Genomic DNA, 19,105 nt, shown 5'->3' on the forward strand with positions numbered 1-19,105 from the left:
TTCCTGGCTGTGTAGAATAATGACATCGGGTGTTGACACTCGGATGAACTATTTCGGTAAGCAAACGACTCACAGAGAGATTTTCTGTCTTGTCTATACAGAATTAGCATCCTAGCTAGCTTCATGCTAACATAATGTATATCCGTTAAATATGTAGATTATAATCATTATGTCTGTTATGATGTCACTGGTATTAGTTACTCGGTATAATATCAGCTTAATGCTGTTAGATTTATCGTAGTGTTTGACTATAAACCGTGAATCTGTCCTCGGTTTAGTCCCAAATGGCTCGCTGGTGGTTATTTAGTGCACTAGATGGAGTGTGGACGTCATTATATTGTCCCCTATGTAGGGTGCATGTGTAGGGAGTGTGTATGGGTTTGGTGTGTAGCGAGGTTAGGCGTTTTGATGCTTTGCCAATGGGTTGATTAGCTAGCTGTGTGTTTTAGCTGTGAGTGTGTGTTATAATGTACTGTTATGGTCGCTCTTACTCTTTGTTTGTTTAGAAAATAAAATGCAAAACCAGCCAGCTACCTTTTTTAAACGAAAGTGTTGCTGTTGTGGATTATGGTTAAAAAAAAAAAGCTCCTTTTCGATGTGTTTGTTTATATCTAGTTATAAATCAAAACTGACAGATATAACTATTCTAACTACGTGTGTGTGTGTGTGTGTGTGTTTGTTTGTGTGTGTGTGTGTGTTTGTTTGTGTGTGTGTGTGTGTATGCGTGTGTGTGTGTGTGTATGCGTGTGTGTGTGTGTGTGTTTGTGTGTGTGTGTGTAGGTTAACTCTGTGGATGTGGCCTTGTATCTGCTGTCCAGCTCATCATGTCATTGTGACTTCAACTCTCTGAGGTAATCACATTAATGTTTATTAATTTGTAACCTAAGTAATAATTAATAATCATAATTTCACTGGACTTCAAACTTTTATAACGTTGACTGTAAACATTTGCACACCTTCACTTCAAAATGGTGACACTAGAGAAAAAGGATGGAAGGAAATCTCGTTGTTTCTCTTTCTCCTTCTTTTTCTTAGAAGGGTTTTGGAGCATGAGGTTTCATACCTGTCAGCATTTGTAACATCATGGAAATAATTTGAAAGGATAAGAGACCGAAAGAGAGAGAGACAGACCGAGAGAGAGAGAGAGACAGACTGAGAGAGAGAGAGAGAGACAGACTGAGAGAGAGAGAGAGAGACAGACCGAGAGAGAGAGAGAGAGACAGACCGAGAGAGAGAGAGAGAGACAGACCGAGAGAGAGAGAGAGAGACAGACCGAGAGAGAGAGAGAGAGACAGACCGAGAGAGACAGACCGAGAGAGAGAGAGAGAGACAGACCGAGAGAGAGAGAGAGAGACAGACCGAGAGAGAGAGAGAGAGACAGACCGAGAGAGAGAGAGAGACAGACCGAGAGAGAGAGAGAGAGAGACAGACCGAGAGAGAGAGAGAGAGAGACAGACCGAGAGAGAGAGAGAGAGACAGACCGAGAGAGAGAGAGAGAGACAGACCGAGAGAGAGAGAGAGAGACAGACCGAGAGAGAGAGAGAGAGACAGACCGAGAGAGAGAGAGAGAGACAGACCGAGAGAGAGAGAGAGACAGACCGAGAGAGAGAGAGAGACAGACCGAGAGAGAGAGAGAGACAGACCGAGAGAGAGAGAGAGACAGACCGAGAGAGAGAGAGACAGACCGAGAGAGAGAGAGACAGACCGAGAGAGAGAGAGACAGACCGAGAGAGAGAGAGAGACAGACCGAGAGAGAGAGAGAGACAGACCGAGAGAGAGAGAGACAGACCGAGAGAGAGAGAGACAGACCGAGAGAGAGAGAGACAGACCGAGAGAGAGACAGACCGAGAGAGACAGACAGCGAGAGACAGATCGAGACCGAGAGAGAGAGACAGACTGAGAGAGACAGACAGCGAGAGACAGATCGAGAGACAGATCCGAGAGAGAGAGACAGCAAGAGACAGATCGAGAGAGAGAAAGAAAGTGTGGAGGCCGAGAGACAGACAGGCCGAGAGACAGACAGGCCGAGAGACAGACAGGCCGAGAGACAGACAGGCCGAGAGACAGACAGAGAGAGAGACAGACAGAGAGAGAGACAGACAGAGAGAGACAGAGAGAGAGAGAGAGAGAAAGTGAGGAGACCGAGAGAGAAAGTGTGAACAGAGTCGATAAACTGAGCTGTAAAAATCGATGTAGTGCAGCATGGTTCTTTTCCCAAAATGAGAACAATGTTAACTTTAGCTCTGATCAGCAATGCTGTTCTCCTGTGCGACTGATTCCTTGGGTGGTTTTTTTGTCCTATTGATCCAAAGTTCTACTGCCTTTTTTTGTTCTTTTTTGTCTGTGAGCAAAGTTTTAAATTCCCTGTAAGTCTAGTTCACAATCAAAAAAAAAAAAAAAAACAAATTTGAAAAATTTTGCTGTTGTATTTCCTAATTTTCTGCCATGACAGTTTTTGCCCTCTTGTGATCGTTATTTATTCACGTTCAATAAACAAGTCCCTGTGAATTAGCTGTTACTATAGCAACAACACTTTATTTTAAGGAGCTCATTAACATAAACATAGTGGCCGGACCTACAGTCCAGGAGCATCACCTAATGCTGGTCTTTTTTTCACCCATCGCTCCTGCAGGTAGAGCAGAATGCAGACTTCTGGGCACCGGTTGCGGGATGTGGAGCAGCACCACCCCTTGCTGTCCAGCGGGGAGGAGGAGGTGAGCGTGGGCCGGGTCTGGTTCATTCAGGACGGCTGTGGAATGGTGTGCGCCTCCATGACTTGGTTTCTAGTGATGTACGCAGAATTCGTGGTGAACTTCGTCATGCTTCTGCCTTCCAAAAGCTTCTGGTACTCGCTCATCAATGGCGTGGTGTTCAACTTCTTGGCCGTGCTGGCGCTGACCTCGCACCTGCGCACCATGCTGACCGACCCGGTAAGAGTCAAAACCTCACTGTCAAACATCTAGAAGGAAATTAAGGAGCGATTAAAGAGCTCAAGTCAGAATAAACAAAAACTTCAAGCGAATGACGTCAGGTCAAGATGGTGAACATCAAGCTTAACTGTCATCATTATTAATGTGACTCTATGTCTTCGTCTGTCCCTCTCTCCATCTCTCTCTCTCTCTCTCTCTCTCTCTCTTTGTCTTTCTGCCTCTTTCTCTGTCTCTCTCTCTCTCTCTCTCTCTGTCTTTCTGTCTTTCTGTCTCTTTGTCTGTCTCTCTCTCTCTCTCTCTCTCTCTCTCTCTCTCTCTCTCTCTTTGTCTTTCTGTCTCTTTGTCTTTCTGTCTCTCTGTCTGTCTCTCTCTCTCTCTCTCTCTCTCTCTCTCTCTTTGTCTTTCTGCCTCTTTGTCTGTCTGTCTGTCTCTCTCTCTCTCTCTCTCTCTCTCTCTCTCTCTTTCTGTCTCTTTGTCTTTCTGTCTCTTTGTCTGTCTCTCTCTCTCTCTCTCTCTCTCTCTCTCTCTGTAACTCTCTCTCTCTCTCTCTCTCTCTCTCTCTCTCTCTCTCTCTGTAACTCTTTGTCTCTCTGTCTCTGTCTGTCTCTCTCTCTGTCTCTCTCTCTCTCTCTCTCTCTCTCTCTGTAACTCTCTCTCTCTCTCTCTCTCTCTCTCTCTCTCTCTCTCTCTGTAACTCTCTCTCTCTCTCTCTCTCTCTCTCTCTCTCTCTCTCTCTCTCTCTTTGTCTTTCTGTCTCTTTGTCTGTCTCTCTCTTTGTCTTTCTGTCTCTTTGTCTTTCTGTCTCTTTGTCTGTCTCTCTCTCTCTCTCTCTCTCTCTCTCTCTCTCTAACTCACTCTCTCTCTCTTTCTCTCTCTCTGTAACTCACTCTCTCTCTGTAACTCTCTCTCTCTTTCTCTCTCTCTTTCTCTCTTTGTCTCTCTCTCTGTCTGTCTGTCTCTCTCTCTCTCTCTCTCTCTCTCTCTCTCTCTCTCTCTCTCTCTCTCTCTCTCTGTCTCTCTCTCTCTCTCTCTCTCTCTCTCTCTCTCTCTCTCTCTCTCTCTCTCTCTCTCTCACTCTCTCTCTCTGTAACTCTTTGTCTCTCTGTCTGTCTGTCTGTCTGTCTCTCTCTCTCTCTCTGTAACTCTTTGTCTCTCTGTCTGTCTGTCTGTCTGTCTGTCTCTCTCTCTCTCTCTCTCTCTCTCTCTCTCTCTCTCTCTGTAACTCTCTCTCTCTCTCTCTCTCTCTCTCTCTCTCTCTCTCTGTAACTCTTTGTCTCTCTTTCTCTCTGTCTGTCTGTCTCTCTCTCTCTCTCTGTGTAACTCTCTCTCTCTCTCTCTCTCACACACACATTTTGTGGTCTAACCTTGAAGTTTAGTCATTTGAGGATCTTCATGGAAAACAAAAATCATCTTTCAGATCAAGTTCTTAACTAGACTGTAAAACAAACAACAAAATCATTGTCATTGTAGAAAAACTCTTACTGCAAGTGGAAAGTGTCTTAAATAAATAACTAAAGACTTATAATGATTAAAGATACAGCACGTCATAATAAAAACGAGGCTCTGGATCCGTCTGCGTTTGGTCCGTCAAACCGTACAAACAGTCAACAGGAACCAGATTCTGTTCATTTTCTTACCAACAGAAATACCACATGGTTGGTTTTTTTAGGGTTAAAGTTGAGGGAGGAGAAGAAGGCAGGGTTGAACATATTTGCAATTCTAAACGTTCACATCAGGAGAATGTGCTCCTGGTCACCTGTCTGTGTTTCTCTGTAGCACGTTAAATATCACGTGTTCCGGGAGGCTTTGCATCGTCACTGAAGGACAACGTGGGTTCAGTGATAAAATCCAGCTCGGTTTATCAGACGTTAATGCTTAAAGCGACCGCACTGTTTACTCAACACTATGTGCTATTAACAAACAGAGTGGCTGCTCGCACACACACACACACACACACACAGAGTTGTTTTATCCCCCACAGAGTCACATGCATTTATAAGGTTATATTTGGCATATTTTACACACCACACGGATAAATCAACACCTTCTGACCAATCAGAGTCGAGCATTAACAGCCACGTGGTTCGATCATGGTGTAAATCACAGACGGCAGCATGACGTACCAGAGCCGTGAATAATTATCCATATAATATATAACAATTATAGAATAATGTAACGCTCAGGAAAAATGATCTACACAATAACCGTTTAAATTCTTCCCAGAAATGACGTCAGAAAGGAGAAATAATTTTGCTTTTAGAGAAATTCTCTCTCGTGTCCTTTTTTCCGTTTATAATCTCTTTAACTCTTCCACAACAGAACATCACTCATCATCTGCTCATTTACCAAAATGTATTAACTAATTCGTTTATTTTAACCCAGTTTGGTTTCTTGACTCGCTGTTAATATTCTTTACAATTTTTGTTCCTCTACAAATTCCTCTGTTTGACTAATAACAATAACTTATTTATTAATAACTCATTTCTGTCAATATATGGATTTATTTTATATATCAGTTACAATCGTAGGTAAATTTATTACTATCGTCTTGACTGCAGTTGTGTTGTGGTTTTTTTTTATTTATTTTTATTTTTATAATAATTATTTTTTTTATACACCCTTATTTCAATTCTTAAAATCCAAGTGTAGCTCGCACCAAATTATATGTAACTTGCACCGTAAGGACTTTAATTTCGCTGTAGTCAATATATAGTGACAATAAATATAAAAAATATCTTGAATCTTAACTCTTTCTATTGAAGGGTGCTTTTATTTTAGGAAGTGATTAGTATTAAATATTAATAATGAGATCTATGTTGTGGATTTTCTGTTTGATTTTTGTGTGTGTGTGTGTGTGTGTGTGTGTGTGTGTGTGTGTGTGTGTTAGGGAGCTGTTCCTAAGGGAAATGCCACTAAGGAGTACATGGAAAGCCTCCAGCTGAAACCAGGGGAAGTCATTTACAAGTGCCCTAAATGCTGCAGCATCAAACCAGAGAGAGCTCATCACTGCAGGTGAGACGAGACGAGACCGGATGGGGAACCTTCTCACTCTTTATTAAAGTTTATATATACTGTGTGTGTGTGTGTATATGTGTATATGTCATTAGATTGTGTGCCTGGTGACTTTAACCTTATTCAGTCTCTCCGGGATTTCCAATTTTTTCCCTGGCTGGAATTTTCGCATAACAAAACAAACTTAAGGATATTCAGAGGAACTTGTGCAGTTTTTCAAAACGATCACAGATTTTCTGCAGATTCGGGCACAAAGCCCTTCTATTCATGTGTATAGAATGTGTGTGTGTGTGTGTGTGTGTGTGTGTTTACTGATCACATGACTTCCTGTCTGAATCTCGTTTCTAATTCATTCTAACCAAGACTTTTGGACACAATTTTATCGATGAACCTCAAGCCTTTGGTTTGTTTGCATCTGTTCACAGCATCTGCAAGAGATGCATCAGGAAAATGGACCATCACTGTCCCTGGGTGAACAACTGCGTCGGAGAAAACAACCAGCGATACTTTGTGCTGTTCACTGTAAGCACCACCGAGTCAGATCCCGGTTACACATCCGGACTGATATTTAAACGTCTGTGTCGCAGCGCGAGCGAACGCTTTGATTTGCTTTTGGTTATTTAAATGTTTTGTAAGATTAAGGCAGCTAGTTAACAGCGAGGTCAGCAAAAAAAAATCTACCGATGTGTTCAGAAAGAATAGTTTTTATTCAAGGCTACATGGAAAAGCTGAAAGGTTTTTCTGATTGAATCTGTTCAATTCTAGAGATTTTATTTATTTATTTTTTTTTTCTTTTCCTGAAACTCTTCTGTGCTCCTTCTGTCTTTGCAGATGTACATCGCTTCAATCTCTCTACATGCTCTCTGCCTCAGCGGCTTCCACTTCTTCACCTGCGTCAAAGTTCAGTGGAACGGTGAGAACAGGAAAAAAAACAACAACAATTGTGCATGAATCTGAAAATGTTCAATAATAAATACTAAATCATTTTATTTAGCCTTCGAAGCTACAGAAAAAAAATTCCAACAACTCCTTCCTGGGTCTTTGCCTTTATTATTGATCATAATTAATTGAATCTAGCGATAAATAAAACTAATCTGTATGTTTTGTCAGTTTTAATTTGAATAAGAATAAGAAGCAGTAGCTGTATGACCGCGGTCCGCTCGCTAAGATGGTGTTGCTATGGTTACAGCGTACATGCTGAGCGAGACTAAACGCTGTGCGACGAGGCAGAAGCAATTATTTATTGATGAAGGAAGTAAAACGTCCTCCAGTCAGTTTCAGCTGTATCCTTTCTCCCACGTATCGATTCGCTCTTACATCAGCACGAACGGCGTCTTTAGAGAGAACGTCACGGTATATTAACACGTCTACGTTTTTATACGACCCTTCAGAAAGGAGAGTTTAACAGCATCGTGGTTTGATCTGTTTTAAGTCATTGTAATTGGAGGATGGAGCAGGGAAGGGGTCGCTCCCTCGTCGTTAAGGGAGACGTCGTTTTTAATTCGGCTTCACGTCGACCTTTGCGTTTTTCTCCCGGTTAGGAAGAGCGTGTGATGATGATTTGTGTGTAATTGTGCATGTTACAGAATGTAGTGACTTCTCTCCTCCGGTGGCTGTCATGCTCCTCATTTTCCTGTGTCTGGAGGCTCTCCTCTTCCTCACCTTCACTGCCGTCATGTTCGGCACCCAGATTCACTCTATCTGCAACGACGAGACGGTGAGTCGGTCAAACCAAACCCTAGTGAGGTCGTTCTTCACGCAATAAACCCCCCACCTCCCTTATCTTCTGCTCAGATAATGGGGGAAGGCGTGGCCTAATGGGGGAAGGTCTGGCCTGAGGGGGGAAGGCGTGGGCCAATGGGGAAGGCGTGGGCCAATGGGGAAGGCATGGCCTAATGGTTAGAGAGTTTCACTCCTAACCCTAAGGTTGTGGGCTTGAGTCTCGGGCCAGCAATACCACGACTGAGGTGCCCTTGAGCAAGGCACCGAAGCCCCCCCCGACTGCTCCCCGGGCGCCGCAACATAAATGGCTGCCCACTGCTCCGGGTGTGTGTTCACGGTGTGTGTGTGTGTGTGTGTGTGTTCAGTGCTGTGTGTGTGCACTTTGGATGGGTTAAACGCAGAGAACAAATTCTGAGTATGGGTCACCGTACTTCACGCTGTATGTCACGTCACGTCATTATGACTCATTAATTAGACGATTGATTGTGACTCATTAATTAGAAGATTGATTGTGGCTCCTTTGACTTTCTTTTTTTTAACATGCCTCATTATGTCATTTATTTCGCCAAGTCAAATGTTTGACAAAGCCTCTAACAAATATCCAGACACCTGTAAAAAAAAAATAAATCCTAAAAACATTTATTTTATTGTTGCACTGATTTATTTTTTTGGGACCAAAGAACATCTGTAAACCCTACGTTTGCAAACTGTAGAGTTTTGTTCTTAAACCTGCTGGTGGGTATCAGTCCACTGCTAACAATGATTTCAGAGCATGAAGGAAAAGGTTTCTACTAAAAATAACAAGTTAATGCTGGACAGAAAAGAGAGTTTTTTTTTTTTTTTTTAGTTGTTTAGTGCCCTCTGCTGCCTGTGAAGTGAATTGCAATCCAGACTCACAATCATTCACTTTTTGCCCCTAATCCAAGGCTTTCTGAACTTTTTTTAGGAGACGACATCAAAGGGTCATTAGGAATTTTGCCCGACCCCGAGCTTTTGTTTATTTTGTGCATTTGCTGAACTCTCTAGCTGCTGTTGTGTGGCCTATCACTGAAAAATAAATGATGTTTAATTAAGGGCCTTTTTACACCCGGTCACTTCATGTGTTTTCTCTGATCCGATAGTTATCTGATTTGTTAAAGCTGTTCCATTTACATTAGGCCACATAAACGCGTCTCGGCGAATCGGATATCGATCCGATCTTTCTACTCCCGCCCAAAATGCTAATATATTTTACCTCATCAAAAAGAAAAAAATCGAAGTTGAAGACCTACTTATTCAGGAAACACTTCAACTAGCACTTCTTTCCTTATCTTTTGCATTTAAAAAAAAAAAAAAAACCTTTGACACTTTTTCATTGTAACTTTGAACAAATGGTTTAAACTCATGGTATCTTAAGTATGTAACTTAGTGAACCAGCATTAATGTATTCAATGTTAGAGATTTAAGCACTTATGTACGTCGCTCTGGATAAGGGCGTCTGCCAAATGCTGTAAATGTAAATGTTACAACGGTTATGCTATAAAAAACCAACCCTGGGTGTTGACTGTTTCTGTACTTCCGTTTGGGAGGAGTTTAGCGCTGACGTATGTGGCTTGAACAACCACATTCATTTACACCTGTCCAGTTTCATCTGAAATGCGTCCCAGACCACCTCCTGAAGTGGCGTGAACCATCGGATTTATATCCGTCTCGAAAACGTTTCTGAGGGCATTTAGACCTGGTCTTTTTACCATCGGGTGGCTATCTGATCACAGAAAACGCAGGAAGTGACCAGGTGTAAAAAGCCTCTAATACAGAAAGAAAGAAATCTAAAAGGAGATGCTTGTAAGTTTGGGACATGCCTCACGAGTTGGAAAAACGAAGACAATAATTTCACCGTGCCTTAATGTATGGATTCTTTTTCGTGTCATACAGGAAATCGAGAGGCTGAAGAACGAGAAGCCGACATGGGAGCGGCGAGTGCGCTGGGACGGGATGAGGGCTGTGTTCGGAGGCCCGCCGTCTCTCCTGTGGTTTAACCCTTTCGCTGGACTGAGACTGCGCCGACTTCTGATGGTCCACGCTCGGAAGGGCGGCTCAGAGTTCGCAGTCTGAGCCGAGCGAGCTCACGTTTCTCCGCACGTCAGCGTGCCAGCGTGCCTTTTAAGACCCCACGCGTAGAGGACGCACGGCACAATGACGCAGGTACGGGGACTCGGGGAAGAGAATGTGTAATAAACCAGAGGCCTGGTGGAGGAGAAAGGCCCAAATATGACAAACTACCTGCTAAAAACCACTGGACCTCAATCGAAGGATCATTTATTCTTTTGGCTTCTTTTGGCTGGCAGATTTTTTTTTTTTTCTTTCTGTGAATAGATTTTGTTTTTAAAGAACTTTTGTTTCCTGTATTTTTTTTTTTTTTGAAAACAGAACTTTAAAGGGGAAAAAATAACCTGCACAATCTCACATTTAATCCGAACGGCATCATCGTTTAAAGCTTAATCACACGTCCAAACCGAAGCGTCTCGTTTCTCATTTGCCAAGAACTCTGGAACCTTCTCTAAGCATTAAGATTTCCTCTGTAATAAAATGCTGAAATGCTGATAATTATTCCTAGATTTAGAAACATGAACTATAAATGACGGTTTATTTCACTTCCTAATACAGTAGAGACAATGTTAAACCTCGTTTACAAGCTTTTCTTTTTTTTGACATTCATGTAAACGGCACTGAATATTTAGACGGACTATTTACACTTTACCTTCCGTGACACTAAATCTGAGATCATCGCTTACCATGAATGTAGACAAGATCGCATAGAGAACATGGCGTAGGGATAATGCATAATAATAATAACCCGACCAGACCAGACCAGACTTGACCCCGACCAGACCAGTCCAGACCCGACCAGACCAGACCAGACCAGACTTGACCCCGACCAGACCAGACCCGACCAGACCAGTCCAGACCAGACCCGACCAGACCAGACTTGACCCCGACCAGACCCGACCCGACCAGACCAGTCCAGACCAGACCCGACCAGACCAGACTTGACCCCGACCAGACCAGTCCAGACCCGACCAGACCAGACCAGACCAGACCAGTCCAGACCAGACCCGACCAGACCAGACTTGACCCCGACCAGACCAGACTTGACCCCGACCAGACCAGTCCAGACCCGACCAGACCAGACCCGACCAGACCAGACCCGACCCGACCCAGATGATACTCAGACGTATAACTCGCTAAGCAGCTCAAGAACTATGCTGGATGTTCTTGTGTGTTTTACATACGACGGCTAACGGTCCAACTAACGAATCACGTGATGTTAGCAATACCGTGGCTGCGTCTTCACAAGAGCTTTTTACCTCCCCGTTAAAGACGATTCTTTAACCATCGCAGATGTTTTATACAGTAGACACAGAGTATTGTGAACGGTATTGGATTCGACGTGGGCCGTAAAGTACCGACTGGATCTGTGTTTCCGCTCCACGGAATAGTGTATTGTAAATAAAACAAAGCTAAAGGGAATGGGTTTATTAATTATACCAGGCTGCCTGTACAGCTTTCTCTTTCATTCCACAGTATAAAAAAAACGTGACCACGCGTCCTTCCACCAGGACGTCGGGTTCTTCAGTGCCATGACGGTCAACAGTATTAGTTTCTATTCATTGTGCACGTGTATGCAACCCTTTACCTCCCAGGGCATTAAACCCATCATGCTGCCTTCACAGAAATCTAATATTTATCCAAAAAAAATAACGGTGTAATTATTTATTTGCTGTCGGGGTTTATATCCTTCTAGTCCAACTGCATTGATCTTAAAAGAAATATCTCACAATCATCACATTCAATGCTAAAAAGCAAACAAGTGACTCAGGCATCGTTCACGAGCTCACTCTGGACGTCGAAAGGAAAAAAGTCTAAATAATATCTTAGATTATAAAATATAATATAGACTCTTAATATATTATTTATAATGCTTTAGAATATTTAGCCTGAATCGAGGAGTTCATTTAAAGTCGAGTGAACAACGCTGAATCGTATCTTTCAGTTCGGTCACTTATGAATCAAATACACTGAAAATAAACGAATCGATTCAGTGTCATTTAGACATTTGCTTAAGCATCGCATTTAGATTCTGTTCCTCATTTAAAAAAAAAAAAAAAAACAGTTTATGTTGAACTGCTGATAGACTGTAGAAACTATACAGATCCATAAATATTGGCACCCGTTATAAACAGGGGTGAAAACAGAATACTCGTGGGGGGGTTTGGGGGGCTGGATGTCGTTTAGCTCGTGCTGCGAACGAGAGAAATTTCAACCTTTTAATTAAAGTACAGTTATTTTGTGTGCTTGTGGGTGAAGCGTTAAAAGTCCAGACTCGTTTACATCAGCAGCTCAGTAATAGATAATATATGGATTTTAAGAGATCGTATGAACTGGGAATTAACTGCGTTTCTGACCGACTCGGCTCGCCGTAGGAGTAACTTAAAAACGGATAAAACTCTATAAACTCACGCTGTCACAGGATCATAATCAATATCGGGGTGGTTATTTTTCCCTCATCCACAAACCGGATTGCTTTATTCCGCTTGTACCGAGGCGACTTCGCAAAAAATGACCCGCTTTGCTTCGTTACGATGCTCGGTAATAAACCAGGAATATATTAACGAGACTCACTTCACAGAAAGAGACCGTGAAACAGAGATAACGAGTAACGTCGGAATCTTATCATCCCTGTTTCAGAGCTCTCGTCCCGTCTACACGAGGTGTCACTCGGGATCGTCTTTATGTCTGTGTTTACTTAAAAAAAAAAAAAAAAAGTAATGTGGTCATAATGTTTGACTCCATATGAACACATGAACACATCTCGCAGTAGATTAAAGAAGAAAGTGCTTTGTAAAATCATTGAAATTTCTCCCAGCTGTATGTTTTAGACCATGTTTTTTTTTTTTTTGTTTTAAATGATCGTTTGCTGGAACACAGGATGTGCAACATGATGTCTGGGTGGGTTTAAAAAAAAGAAAAGAAAAGAAAAGAAAGATGAGTCCACTTCCTGTTTGCAATCCTCGAATAAGTCAAAACTGTTAAGACTTTTATTCGCATGTACGTCTTTAAGAATGTATCTTGTCTTTTTTTTTTTTTTATTTTAAATGAAGCTTTCTTTTAAGGAATAAAAACAGACCGTCTTGTTAACACTAATAACCTCTGGATGAGCTCTAAGAAACATCATGCACTGCAGGTACAAGTGTCATAACCTTCAGTATACAAACGAAAAGTCATGGGGTTTATAGATCATAGACGCAAAAGGAATATTAAAGCTTAATCGGTTTAAGTGTACGACGTCTGACGACGACGTTAGAAACCCCGCGACGTACGTAATCGCCGTTCTGTCCGACGATGAAGACGATACGGTTAAAGACGACGTATTCGACCTTATTCCTGGAAACTGGAAGGCAAAAACAGGAGATGTTGTAAATGATGATAATTAATTTCTTTTTCAACTGTCATTAAATAATTGTTCTTTCATATGTGAAGCTCTTTTGCATAATAAACTTGTTAGGTTCAGAACTATTACACGTATTTCTTGGTGTTTTTTTTTTTTTTTTTTAACTCATAAAGTCAACATTTAAACGTGACCTTATCGTGTCATGTGGAGGTCATGCAGGGTTTTACCCGTTAAAGACGACTTCCTGGAAATACACGACTGTACGGTGAGTAAGTTACAGGGCTGTCACGTGTCACGCATTGAGAGTGACAGTCACTCATGGTGGTCTTTTGTCACGTTCTCCCGTCACACGTCGTATTTCTCACGCAGAAAAACTTTTCGACTATTTATCATATATTTAATAAGCCGCAGCACCCAAAACGTATCAGTCCACATCACTGTCTCTATGGAACCGGGCAGGAATCAAGCGCGTCTCCCCTGGAGCTCTTAGTCGAGCCTGACACTTATCAGCCAATCAAAATAAGAGGCTACACAATAGCCAATCAGAAAATAGCACTATTGTATCTGGGTAAGATTTAACTCAACAACCAAAGAAAAAAACATTCATTAGAGAGGGTATTTTTGATGGTCGGTTTGAACAAAAGCTCAACACGAAACAGCTTGTCTCTGGACGGGACATTGTCCTCAATCATGACCCTAAAAATGTCTGGGCTTGAGCTGAACTGTTTTAAATGGGAGCAACATTACAAATGATAAAGGAGTCCAAAAAGGTAACAAACACAATAAACAACACCAGTCATAATCTCTCTCTCTCCATCTCTCTCTCTCTTTCTCTCTCTGTCTCTCTCTCTCTCACGCACTCTCTCACGCACTCTCTCTCCATCTCTCTCTCACCGTCTCTCTCTCTCTCTCTCCACCTCTCCCTCACCGTCTCTCTCTCTCTCTCTCCACCTCTCCCTCTCTCACACACACTCTCTCTCTCTCTCTCATACTCACACACACACACAAATAAATTGAAATTAAACAAATACTTTGTATTTGTGAAATTGCGATCAATAATCCTTACCGAACACAACAACTCCCTGATATCTCTGATAAAGAAACTCTTCATCCTCTTAAAAGTCCCCCTCACTACTCCTAACACTTTCTGACCTTATGAGGTCTTTTAAGGGTTAAGATGCTTTATGAAGAACTTTTATCTTTGCTCAGATCTTCTCTTTAATCTTAAGAGGAAACGCTCACATTTCTAAGTATTTTCTTATCACCTCGTCACTGAGAATTTTCTTTACACTGAGAATGTTCATAAATACAGGCCCTGGTGTGTTCTGGCTTTAAAAGCTGTTGACAGACAAAACAGAAAACAAAAGTTGTGGTTTGTGGAAAACTCTTTACATTGTGACGTTTCCTTTCTCTATACAACTGCATACAAATTCTATATAAACATTTAAAGAGGTCAAACAGAAAGAAGTAGCTGTACGTCGATCAGCCATAACATTAAAACCACTGACAGGTGAAGTGAGTAACGTTGATTAATTGTTGCCCCGAGAGCTGACAGGGTGTGGGGTAAAAACTTAGCATCAAGTAAACAGTCAGTTCTCAAAGCTGATGCAGAAAAAAGGGCAATCATAAGGATCTGAGGACCAAAGTGTAACAGATCTGAGCTTCTATAGTGGCTTCACCTCACAACTTACAGGATTTAAAGCATCTACTGTTAACGTCTTGGTGCCAGAAACCACAGCAGCTAGTTTTACTATCACGGCTGATCGGCGTATTCTGTGTTTGTTAGCTTGACATTTTTCTCTCCAGCAGTGAGCCGTCAGAAAGATCGTCGCTGCCGAAAGGCTGGAAAGACACGACTTGTGCACTTGTATAAAAAAACAAAAAACACTTGACACAGAAATGAGAGACACTTTACATTCTGGTTTTCTCATTTTTTCTCGTGACAAAGCTCCAGTCCATAAAGTCCACTCTGAGACACAGCAGACTAAGTGAGCGTGTCCTCGTTTCTGATGTACTCTCCTACATCAGCCTGGTGAAACACCACGATGGCCATGGGATCCACTTTGCGACATTCCTGGGTGGTTTTTGCTGCCACTCCGAAGCCCTGCGGGGCAAAACAACCCTCAGTACACATCCTGCTCTGTGGTAAATATTTATTAAATACAGTTCAGCTCCTAAACACACACACGCACGCGTTTTAGTTTTATTTCGTCCTGCCCTGAATAAGCAGTTTCACATATCAGATGAAGGGGGCACGGTGGCTTAGTGGTTAGCACGTTTGCCTCACACCTCCAGGGTTGGGGGTTCGATTCCCGCCTCCACCTTGTGTGTGTGGAGTTTGCATGTTCTCCCCGTGCCTCGGGGGTTTCCTCCTGGTACTCCGGTTTCCTCCCCCGGTCCAAAGACATGCATGGTAGGTTGATTGGCATCTCTGGAAAATTGTCCGTAGTGTGTGATTGCGTGAGTGAATGAGAGTGTGTGTGTGTGCCCTGCGATGGGTTGGCACTCCGTCCAGGGTGTATCCTGCCTTGATGCCCGATGACGCCTGAGATAGGCACAGGCTCCCCGTGACCCGAGGTAGTTCGGATAAGCGGTAGAAGATGAATGAATGAATGAATGAACATATCAGATGAATTCAATATCAGATTGAAACAAACCAGTTCAGACGTTTACACACGCTCCGTTTTTAATCCGGTTTCTTGATACCTGGATGATAAACCACTTTTATTTTGTGAGAGATGGAGAAAATCCTCCAGCTCCTGAATATTCTTTGCTTTATGATGCTGAAGTCCAACTTTTAACACTGAGGGCAACTGAGAGGAGTGTAAATTGTTATTATTCAGTCCTGTCCTTCTAAAGCTACATAAGATATTTACATGTTTCCCAGAAGATAAAGTAATAAAAATTTACGCCGTTGTTCAAAAGTTTACACCCCCCTGGCTCTTAATGCATCGCCGGTGAATGTTTGTGTCTTTTGTGATAGTTCTGCACGAGACCCTCAGTGTGAAAGATGGATCTCAGGATGGATCACAGAGCCACCAAATATTCAGAGGTACTGTACAGTATGTAAATATCTGGTATGTGAAATTGCTTATTCAGGGAAAGATGAAATAAAACTAAATGCAATGCTTTTTTTTAAATCTTAACATTTTACAGAATCGTCACAGCATACACGAGCTCATGTGCTGAACTGGAATATAGAGATGTACGGTATTACGGCTCTCACCAGCGGGACGTCTGCCATGGAGTAAACCACCACTCCTTGGTACTGGGCCGTGTTTTCTGTAATTCTGCCCAGGCCAGACTTCATGACGTGGTTGCCGTATAGGAAAGACTGCTCAGCTCCAGGCTTCACCCACACCTTATACTGTACAGAAGACACATGTGGCAGCGTATGGTTCAGAAACATAATGTAATACTCAGCATTAGGAAGCGCTTTTTTCTAGGCTGAATACAAGTCTGTTTTTTTTTTTGTTTTTGTTCATGCTGATCTCAAAATATCCCAACCTGCAGCCACACCAGCCTTTCCGGGTAAGTACGGACACTCCTGATTTAAGTGATACATTCGGTATGGATGTTATATTACAGTAAATGTTACTATAAACGGATAAGAACAGCGACAGTTCGGTTCTTGATCCAGATTTTAATCGTTGCTGTAAAAAGCTGCTACAGAAAATCTACATCTTTGATCATTCTGGCAAAAGCAAGCCTTACTACAACTCTGCTGAATTACTACGGTACGTGTTACGCCACACGCTTTGCACAATGCCGCTACACGCCGAACAGAGATGTTTAATACCTTTGCGTAAGGAGCGAGAAAATCCAGAGCTGTGATGTGCAGCCGAAACTTCTGAGTCTTGGTGAACTTCCCGAAACATGTGCCGACGGACACCAGCTTGTCCCGAGAGATATTCGTGGCCAACTTCAGTATCTTTTCGCTTGATTGATTGATTGACAAACAATAAGAGAATAAATTCAGTTCAATTCAAGTTTACTTGTATAGCGCTTTTTTTTTTTTTTTACAATTGACGTTGTCTCAAAGCAGCTTTACAGAACATAAACATAGAACAAAAGGTTAATATAAAGATTAATATAATACAAAATTCAAGATTAATAATAGATCTATTTAAATGTGTATGTATTTATCCCCAATGAACAAGTCTGAGGTGACTCAGGTGACTGTAGGGAGGAAAAACTCCCTTAGATGGTGAAGGAAGGAACCTTGAGAGGAACCAGACTCAAAGAGGAACCTCATCCTCATATGGGTGACACTGGAGGGTGTGATTATAAATATACAGTCTGATAAATGTTGTATTGATGCAAAAGATCACATGGAGTTCACATCTCCTCTTTAGTATCGGAGAGTCTAACTGGAGCTGGTAGATCTCTAGATGCCTCAAGATTCTCAGAGTCCTCGGAGTCGGCCTCGTCTCAGTGGAGGTCCAAAATCTTCATCGCATCTAGAGATCTACCAGCTCCAGTTAGACTCTGCGATACTAAAGAGGAGATGTGAACTCCATGTGGTCTGTTGAACACAGTCTTTGTGCATATGGTGACCGAGTGGTTAAAGTGTTGGGCTATCGATCAGGTTATGAGTTCGAGTCCCAGGTCCACCAAGCTGCCACTGTTGGGCCCCTGAGCGAGGCCCTGAACCCTCAGTGCTGTAAATGTGTAAAAGAGTTAGAATTAGGCAGCAGTTTGTTTACCTGATGTAGTAAACACGATCATGGTGCAATCTGAAGCAGTAAGTCCCATCAGGTCTGTCCACAAGAAGCTTAATGTTCTCTCCGATGCTGAAAACAAAACGTTCGACAGTTAATACGTCGTACAATCACGTTTAAAGTGACCAGAAGCAGTCAGATGACCGAAGGACACGTGTTTGTGCTCAGCAGCTGACACGTGTACGTGTCAGTGTGTACACTGTTAATATACTCACTACTTGGAAAGCTTTTCAAACATTGTTTTCGTTTCTTCATCCGTTAACGGACGCATTATTACAAAAAATTAAAAGTTTAACCTGAGAGAGAAAGAAAAAAGACACACGTGGAAAAATACCAAGAGAAGCAAGTGGACGTCGCAGAACGATGACGTACCCAAGGACGTCGCAGAAATTCTTCGTTTGTTGTTGTCGCTACTCGATCCGTACAGCAACACGATCGGTTCCGCGCATGTGCGAAATGGCGTCACTTCCTGTCATCGCCGACGGCAGTTTCGGATATTAACGCTATCCTTACCGTTGTCATAGCACTTTATTTGCAAGTCTTATTATTTGCAACTATTATTTGTCTGAGTTTCAGCATTTAATAATATTGCTCATTTAATGTCTGTTTTGTGTGCAAGTTTGCTTAATCTAACTTGTTTTTATGGGATTGTTGTCCTAAGTAATCACTAAAATAATATATAACATTTTTAAGGTTAATATGTGACACAAAACAAAACGTATGAGAAAATGTAGTAAAATTAAATTCATTCATTCATTCATTCATTCATTCATTCATTCATTCATTCATTTTCTACCGCTTATCCGAACTACCTCGGGTCACGGGGAGCCTGTGCCTATCTCAGGCGTCATCGGGCATCAAGGCAGGATACACCCTGGACGGAGTGCCAACCCATCACAGGGCACAAACACACTCTCATTCACTCACACAGTCACACACTACGGACAATTTTCCAGAGATGCCAATCAACCTACCATGTATGTCTTTGGACCGGGGGAGGAAACCGGAGTACCCGGAGGAAACCCCTGAGGCACGGGGAGAACATGCAAACTCCACACACACAAGGTGGAGGCGGGAATCGAACCCCCAACCCTGGTGGTGTGAGGCGAACGTGCTAACCACTAAGCCACCGTGACCCCCTATTTATTTATTTATTTATTTATTTAATTTAATTTTATTTTTCATTCAAAATTTCTCAGACGTCGCTAAAACGTTTCCGGAATATTATATATATATATTTTTTATTGCTAAAATAAAATGAAGCATTTATTACTATATATATACTAATG

At 42.2% G+C, this 19,105-nt stretch overlaps 2 protein-coding genes across 2 annotated transcripts in view; one reads left to right on the forward strand and one right to left on the reverse strand.

Annotated features, from left to right (window-relative positions):
• Window positions 1-13,220, forward strand: part of zdhhc7 (zinc finger DHHC-type palmitoyltransferase 7) — a 13,337-nt gene extending 117 nt beyond the window's left edge. The window contains exons 1-8 of the mRNA XM_060878846.1: window positions 1-56; window positions 781-851; window positions 2,633-2,930; window positions 5,818-5,942; window positions 6,368-6,464; window positions 6,774-6,855; window positions 7,529-7,659; window positions 9,579-13,220. The exon at window positions 1-56 is cut by the window's left edge and continues 117 nt beyond it. Of these exons, the coding sequence (XP_060734829.1) occupies window positions 2,643-2,930; window positions 5,818-5,942; window positions 6,368-6,464; window positions 6,774-6,855; window positions 7,529-7,659; window positions 9,579-9,758 (903 nt within the window). The 5' untranslated portion in view covers window positions 1-56; window positions 781-851; window positions 2,633-2,642 and the 3' untranslated portion in view covers window positions 9,759-13,220. The remainder of the gene's footprint in view (window positions 57-780; window positions 852-2,632; window positions 2,931-5,817; window positions 5,943-6,367; window positions 6,465-6,773; window positions 6,856-7,528; window positions 7,660-9,578) is intronic.
• A 1,150-nt stretch (window positions 13,221-14,370) lies between these two features.
• On the reverse strand, window positions 14,371-18,192 carry nip7 (NIP7 nucleolar pre-rRNA processing protein). Its single transcript, XM_060878847.1, has 5 exons — window positions 18,032-18,192; window positions 17,802-17,888; window positions 16,895-17,033; window positions 16,322-16,462; window positions 14,371-15,199 (listed from the first exon to the last, which is right to left on the reverse strand). Exons 1-5 carry the CDS (start codon window positions 18,085-18,087, stop codon window positions 15,080-15,082), a joined length of 543 nt encoding a protein of 180 aa, XP_060734830.1. The 5' UTR covers window positions 18,088-18,192; the 3' UTR covers window positions 14,371-15,079.
• Between the last annotated feature and the right edge of the window lie 913 nt (window positions 18,193-19,105).

This window comes from Tachysurus vachellii, chromosome 9, assembly GCF_030014155.1.
Source record: "Tachysurus vachellii isolate PV-2020 chromosome 9, HZAU_Pvac_v1, whole genome shotgun sequence".
Taxonomy (NCBI): Eukaryota; Metazoa; Chordata; class Actinopteri; order Siluriformes; family Bagridae; genus Tachysurus; species Tachysurus vachellii.